The 8,384-nt window shown below is 34.0% G+C and overlaps 1 protein-coding gene across 1 annotated transcript; it reads left to right on the top strand.

The window, feature by feature from the left end:
• Positions 1–4,046: 4,046 nt before the first annotated feature.
• On the top strand, positions 4,047–5,949 carry LOC132549364 (glycoprotein 3-alpha-L-fucosyltransferase A-like). Its single transcript, XM_060213294.1, has 2 exons — positions 4,047–4,201; positions 4,884–5,949. Exons 1-2 carry the CDS (start codon positions 4,047–4,049, stop codon positions 5,947–5,949), a joined length of 1,221 nt encoding a protein of 406 aa, XP_060069277.1.
• Positions 5,950–8,384: the final 2,435 nt, after the last annotated feature.

The following is an 8,384-nucleotide window of genomic DNA, read 5'->3' as shown; positions in this document are numbered from 1 at the left end:
AATAAATATCTTCCAAAATGTTTTTACTTGTTGACGAATTTCCAGAATTTGTTTGTTTTACAAGAGAACCTTGCGGTGTTTCACGTTTTGTCTTCAATGCGATATCATAAAACAACGATCGCTTGTGTATCAACTTCTCTGCGGTATTGCTGTAAATTGATTTTAGCTTTTGTTTAAATGCAATCTTGTCTAAACTTCCAACTAAACCAGAAAGGTGCTAATAAACGTCCTTGTCTATTTGTGAACTTGTCATATCGATAGTGTCATTGGTGACAACGACACATCCTCTACAGAGTCCCCTTCCTCTTGTGGAAGTGTCGCTTTCGCCTGCTGTTTTCCTTCAGAATCAAAGGAATCAAATCAAAATTAAACATTCAAACAAAGAAACGCAAAGTTCATCTGTGTGTTCTTACCAAACACAGAACAAGTATTTCACTCTTGTACTTATATATATATTCCCACTTCTAAATTAAATAGAATTAGCCAGCTCTGCCACATCTACCGTCAATAATTTAAATGACTAACTTGAAATAGAACTATATAAATTCTACGGTCGCGTTCAGCCAAAAGCAATCCTACATGTTAAGAAGAAAAAATGAAAACAAAGCAAAATTATCAATGTATGCTGAAACCAATTTAAAGACTTTATAACAGGTTAAGTAAAAAACCAGATATTTTCAACAGAAATGAATCCCCAAAACAGCGAAATCAATTCAAATGCAAAAACAGAAAATATCGAAAAAATAGGTTCAAGTGATACCTCTGAAGCAAAGTAAAAAATTAATCTGAAGAAAGGAAAAAAGTAAGTACACAATATAAGAAAAAGAAAAGCTATACAAAAAAAAAAAAAAACGAATGTGTACTGAATTAAATCAAATGGAAGCTCAATATGAAAACATTCAAGTAAATCAAAGTAACATAAAAAATAAAAATCAATTTTATCAATAACTCATGAAGCAAAAAAAATGCAAACTTTTTAAAGTGAACGCACTATAAACAAAGATAATAAACTGAGAAATAGAAATGAATAAGTTATATCAAACACACAATTAACAGTTCATATTTCGCGAAGTAAGTATAAGATAGGTATAGTACAATGGGTGGAAAGTCAGTGATACACAAATTGTCATATATCGTATACTGTCAACACAGGTCCTGTTCTTCTCCGGGTCCATTAACTGCGCACATCGCAGTCGCGTTATACACAAAACACTCATTGGTCAAGGTCGTCTGAAGTTCATTAAATTTACCTGTCCTGTCTATATTCACAGTTGGTAGATATCCATCCCGTCAAGCGTCGCTTGGGTGAGCGCACATCATAAGATCATAAGGTGGAAATTCTTCACTGACCTACGTTAACATGTACATGTAGCGGGAGAATGATAGGGGTATGGATAAGCTCGTCTACCTACATTTATATTTCGGTTGGAATGCATCCCGTCAAGCGTCGCTTGAGCGAGCGCACATTATCAGATCATAAGATGGAAATGTTTCACAAACCTACGTTTAAATGTACGTGTACCGAGAGAATGATAGGGGTATGAATAAGCTCGTCTACCTGTTTACAGTTATATTTCGGTTGGAATCCACAGATCTATATCAGGTGTGGAATCAATCTACCATTTCTTCATGCCAACATGAGGTAAGTTCATTATAGATATGTAAGATGATTACTGATTTCTCAACAGGTTTAACATTAACATTTGTATCGTTGATGTCTTAGATATCTCGTTGAGGCCTCGTCACATACTCGGGAATGGATCATGTTATTGCCATACATTTGGATGATTCCGTGTAGTTTTAAGACTAATGCCTTCTGTAACGATAAAAATTGGTTTGAATAGATGCACCAAAAAAGGCAATGCCAGATGAAAAAATCATGAAACCGTTAAGGAACTCACCATATTTTTGAATGCACATTGCACCTTGTACCCTTAATGTAATCAATTATATCAGTTACATATAGAACAAAATATAGTTTGAATTATTTCAAAGAAGAATTAACAAAATACCTTATTAATCAGGTAAATATTGCTGTATCCACGCCTCATCGCTTGCTTTTAATCGTTCTTTTGAAATCAATCAAGCATTTTTTTTTGTATTACATCTATGTCATTTAGAGGTTGTACTTTCCGAAACTCGACATTGATGCTGCATCATGTCCATGTATTGTGACATCAAGCAAAGTTCATATAAACACAAACTAGGGTGATACAAAACACGTGCAGCTTCATACATCACCAAGAAACACTGTCCAAGTTGCAAAGATTCTAGCTGTTTTGTATCTTTTCAGAACTCATTCGAATAACTTTTAAAACCAATAGGCTTATTTATGTTGTTTTTATAATCTAAATAATTATTTCACCCTGTACGTCTAGTAACAACGCAAACCTGTTATGACGCCATTAATGATTTGGATCTGAATATAGAGGTTTAAAGGCATGAGTTCGGCTACGACTAAGTAAGACTAAGTACGTAAATTGTCGGTCGGGTAAATAACAAATGGAAGGTTAGCCTCCGAAATATGAAAGCCAGTCGGCCTTGACAGTAACTTTAATCAAATGGGACATAAAATAAATTTCGAATAAGAAGATGTTGTGTTTAAACAGTTCTATAAGTACTGTCGTTACGGCAATTACCTTCATTTTATCTGATGCAATTCAAGATGATATTGTTGCATTTATACATTTATATCTTTGACAGAGAGAGAGAGAGAATTAGAGAGAGACAGACAGACAGACAGACAGAGAGTAGGAGAGATGTTTTATTTGAGAGACTGAGATGTTTTATTTGAGAGAGAGAGAGAGAGAGAGGGGGGGGGGAAGAGGGAGGGAGGGAGGGAGAGAGAGAGAGAGAGGGAGAGGGAGAGGGAGGGAGAGGGAGAGAGAGAGAGAAGGGATGTTTTATTTAGGTGAATATCAGATTTACAACACACTTATCAAAGGGAGAGAGATATGACATTAAAATTTACATGTATTTGAGTCAGAAATTTCTACATAAAAAGAAATTATGTACACCCTCAATAGGATGTCCACATAGACAGTGACGATAATGAATTAGATGAAATTGGAAAAGATCTTTATTTATTTCTTAATCTTGCATGCAAACTCTTTGAAACGATTGAAAAACAATGTAAACAGACAACAAAGTAATTATCTTTGACTTGTACGTAATCACATCCGTACACCTCTTTTCCCTGAAAATCTAATCGAATTGCTCTATTATATCTATTATTGTATGATATGGACGGCTCGCCTACCGCTTTAAGATTCACAAAAGTATCTGAAAGCATTCCGAACCCAGATAAAACGAAATCAAGAATGCATGTCTTTGATATATTCTTTCCTTTTCATTTCACAAAGAGTTATAAAATCAAGTCTATAAATTAAATAATATAATTAGTATTAATTAATATTTATATACATATTATATCATATAATACATATATACATACATACATAAATATATATATATATATATATATATATAATATTAAGCAATCAACAAGCAATTATCAATGCATACAAAGTGATGAACAAAAAACAGTGCGTCATGAAGTGGTAATATAAAGATGTGGCAAAAAGTATACCGGGGATATGTTAAAGTGATTCTATGCTACATTTCGTTTCTACAAGTTTTCAAACGTTATAACTGCGAAATGAAAGCAATATTGATCTATATATCTATAAATGACAAAAGGAGAATGCTGAATGTTATAGGCACTGTTTTGTTGGACGAGAGTTCATGTAACAGACAGATTATGGGTTGCTGACATGACTTTAAATAATTTGAAATACCTAAAGGACTGATTTGCCGCTGTATTCAATGGTTTATCTCACTTGTATTAAAGATAAAATACTAGCCTAGTCGGTGTTTACAGCACGAACGCTATGTCTACAATAATGGTTAATATTCGACTTGGAAACAATCACAAGTACAGTGTCTTGGTAAAGAAAAACATGCCAGGAGATGAAATCTGTCACACCGAAAGAAAAAGATAGTTACCATTCTAAATACATGAATAAGCTTAGCATTCTCTTATAATCATGGCTAATCATGACTGGGACAAGGACGATAGACACAAAAAACGAAGGCACGAAAACCTAGCCGTTCTTCGTAGGCAGGGCCGAAACCAGTACTCATGGAGGACAATATCAGATTCATCACCACGGGCTAATGAGCTCGGGCTCCATTATTCCTCGTATTGAGATTTTCAAACATTCAAAAGCACTCATCCGTCGTACTGGTGGCCTTTTGAAACCCATCTAATGCTCTGTTTAAGAGTAAGACACGTGTATCATGTCATATCCGGTGATTTTTTTTCTTAAAATGCTACCAGCAGTAAATGTACTCTATTTATCTTCCAATGTTACTTTCGCTCCTATATGCAAGACTTACGAGTTAATAACACATTTTAATACAAATTAAGGTTAGATACAGTTGAAACAAAATGTTAAGTTATTATAACACCTACACAATTTTCGTTTTTCTTCATTAAATGCATATAAAATCAGTAGAGGGACGAGTGATAGATGTTCTTGGACACTCGTACCATGCTTTCAAAAAACACTTCACTCAGCCTGACAGGGTGGTTGGCTGATACGCACACACCAAGGCGTCCGGATTCGATTCCCTGACCGGATGTGAAAAGGTATAAGTTCACCGATCATGTCGGTTTTCCCCATGGTACTCCGGTTTCCCAAACAGTAATACCCCTCGCGTGCTTCCATTCGGACATACAAGAGCGATTAATGTAAGTTGATACAACTTGTTTCGCAATTATTGTAAATTAAACTAATTCTTAGTCTCCGATCGATACTAATTCATCATATTAACGTCTTTTTTACTGAAATGTTTCTCATTTTATTTAATCTTGTTTTCAGTGGACCACCCAGATATATCTGCGGAGGAATCCTGGTAGTGGCGATGGGCATCGGGATGCTATTTTTTAATGTAATCGTGTTGAAATCCGATGTTTTGCCTGCTTACTTTGACAAGTCAGAACAACCTGCCTTTCAGGAACCTCCTAAAGAGATTAATGTTCTTTACTACAATAGACCTGAATGGGTACCTGAAATTGTATTCAATAATTGTGAATACCCATGCAAAATGATATCAGGATCAAAGCTAGACTCGGCAAATTTCGTCCTTTTTCATGGACCCAGAATTGGAAAGAAAACCAAACCACCAAATAAGTTACGTGGCCAAGTTTGGATAATGCATGGTATGGAATCCCCACATCACTATTATAATGACTTGTCAGAGTGGAATAATTTATTCAATTGGACGTTCACATATAGAAGGGATTCTGATGTTCTGTCGGTTTATTCTGGATTTCAGTTTCATCGAAATAACACTACAATGAATATACGTAAACAGTGGAAAGCCAAAGACAGAAATACTGCCTGGTTAGTGTCTAACTGTCACACTCCAAGCAAACGAATGCAATACATAAAGAGTCTTAAAAACTCCACTGATATTCATGTTTACGGTGGCTGTGGTCAACACAGATGCACCAGATCAAACGAAAACAATTGTATGAAACTTCTTCAAAAACATTACAGATATTACTTGGCCTTTGAAAACTCTCTGTGTGTTGACTACATTACAGAAAAAGCATTTAAAACCTATACATTCTCTTTCTCTACGGTCTCAGTTGTAAGAGGTGGGTCAAATTACTCCCTGTTTCTCCCACCCGGATCTTATCTAGATGCCAAGGACTTTGTTAAAGGCCATGCGTTAGGGGAAGCGATGAAGAGATCTTTCGATAATGCAACTGATTTTTTTTCGTGGACTAAAAATTATATCATTCATTATCAAGAACAAAAATGGTGTTCTTTATGCAAACATATTCACCATTCTGAAAACTATAAACGAATATATTCAAACATCAACTTTTGGTTGAAAGATCTCCCAAGATCAGCATGTAAAATTCCCAAAGATCTTTGAAGTAAAACGTATCTGTTTTCGACGTGAACTGCATATCATTTAAATTCGTATTACGTCGAGATAGAAAATAAATCGGATTAATAAAATGAATTATTAAAGATTGATGAAAGATTCAATTCAGGTTTAAATCAATTTTAAACTGATTCTGATAATGTTTTTGTCATTTTGTTCACGCCATTTTCTGGTTCTATTTGGCTTTAAATGAATCCACTTGTCGATGCGACGTAAAACACATTGGCTTTTGTAAAGTGTTATTCCATGGTTGTTATCAGGCACCCTTCTTCAAATGTTAAAGCCAAGAAATGTTAATTGGCAATCGCACACTCGTGATGCAATACGACTATTTACGAATTGTATTATTTATTATGTAGAACTATTATTTATGTCTCACGAGACGTTTTTCATCATCAATAATCAAAGTCATAACAGAAATCAGCCTAGTTGAAGTGGTGCTAGGTATCTGCATTTTTGGTGTTTTATTACTTATCTAACTTTGAACTGCAATAAACTCTTTGAATGCAGAAAGAAATCCATCACGTCCCTTTGGAGAAAAAAGTCGTGCCATGTTACCTACTTAATTCGAACCTGGAATCATAGTGTCTCCTCTGTATCCAATTTCCATTCGACAGTTTCATTGAAAGTAGACTTCCGACCTTTCTTACATTTTAGGTTAAGGCAGGTAACTCGCAGATAACCAGAGATATTTCAAGTAATTAGGACATATATTTTACCTCAATGATGTATACTATGCAAACACAGTAGCTCTATTTACTTATGTCGTCGTATTTCAGTGTCTTGACGTCACTCACTTAAACTTATTATGTTTTCAAAACACGATTTTGTTATATTTTTAATACAATTTATGATAATAAATATATTTATGTTGTACATCAAAACTATTTGTGTATTGTTTGTTATTGTACCATTGGAATTATGTGTTACCATATGCGATGAAAGTAGAGCGGAAAGTAACAGAGTCGAGTGGTTGAATCTTGATTGAGTACACCCAAAAAATGTCGGCCAAAACCAGCTAGCCAATAAGCTAGGCGGATTTAGCTCTAGTGAGAAAACCAAAAAAAATCTTACAAGGTGAAAAATGGCTCTGGACTGCTATGATTGACAGCATCACAGTCCTGTGGCGTATTTTATGCTCCATCTTTTGGGCTATATTACAATTATGAAATTGTTTATGTTTGAAATGTTTTCCAACATGGTTGTCATTATTGTTACAATGTCCTTTAATAAAATGACATTACTCACTGCACATACTGGATATGTATCTCTTTCTTTGTTTTTATTATTATAATATACCCAAAAACATAGCTCAAGTCGTGACTCAATTATCGGTATGGACATTACAACATATGTAACATGGTATTTTGTACATCATTTGAATTTCCTTGTTAATATTTGTTCCCTAAGATTTTATTAATATAACGCGATATCAGTATTGTCTAAGTCACATGACAGTCATGTAACAGATGTCATTATTTAAAAACTCAGTGAGATATATTCACACTTATAAATTAAATAGAATTAGCCAGCTCTGCCACATCTACCGTCAATAATTTAAATGACTAACTTGAAATAAAACTATATAAATTCTACGAAGAATAATATTTGGTCGCGTTCAGCCAACATACACACGAATAAGCAAACGAAAATGTCAGTCCGATTAGGGATAAATAGCATCTGACGCAACATCATCCATTAAACATAAATACAGAATGTTCCACACCGCACGTGAAACAAAGAAAATGTCAACAGCGACCAAGTGTATATCAACAAATAACGAATTCCACTGAAAAGAATAATAAGCAATCATACATGTTAATTTTCGAAATAGAAGAAAAAATGGGGAAAAAACTTTCAATGTATGCTGAAAGCAAGTTAAAGACTTTATAACACATTAAGTCAAATGATAAAAAACAACATTTTCAAAAAAAATCCCCGAAACAGCGAAGTCAATTCAAATGCAAAACAAAAAATATCGAAAAAATAGGTGCAAGTAATACCTCTGAAGCAAAGTAAAAATTAATTTAGAGAAAGGACAAAAATAAGTACACAATCTAACAAAAAGAATAACTAAACAAAAAAAATCAATATGTACAGAAATTAAATCAAATGGAAGCTCAATATGAAAACATTCAAGTAAATCAAAGTAACATAAAAAATAAAAATCAATTTTATCAATAACTCATGAAGCGAAAACAAAATTCAAACTAGAAATATATTGAAAGAGCGCACTATAAACAAAAATAATAAACTGAGAAATAGAAATGAATAAGTTATATCAAACACACAATTAACAGTTCATATTTCGCGAAGTAAGTATAAGATAGGTATAGTACAATGGGTGGAAAGTCAGTGATACACAAATTGTCATATATCGGGTCCATTAACTGCGCACATCGCAGTCGCGTGATACACAAAAC

The sequence above is a fragment of the Ylistrum balloti genome, unplaced genomic scaffold (genome assembly GCF_031769215.1).
Source record: "Ylistrum balloti isolate Yb309-2 unplaced genomic scaffold, AGI_CSIRO_Ybal_v1 Utg370056, whole genome shotgun sequence".
Taxonomy (NCBI): Eukaryota; Metazoa; Mollusca; class Bivalvia; order Pectinida; family Pectinidae; genus Ylistrum; species Ylistrum balloti.
This window is presented reverse-complemented; position numbering and strand designations above follow the sequence as displayed.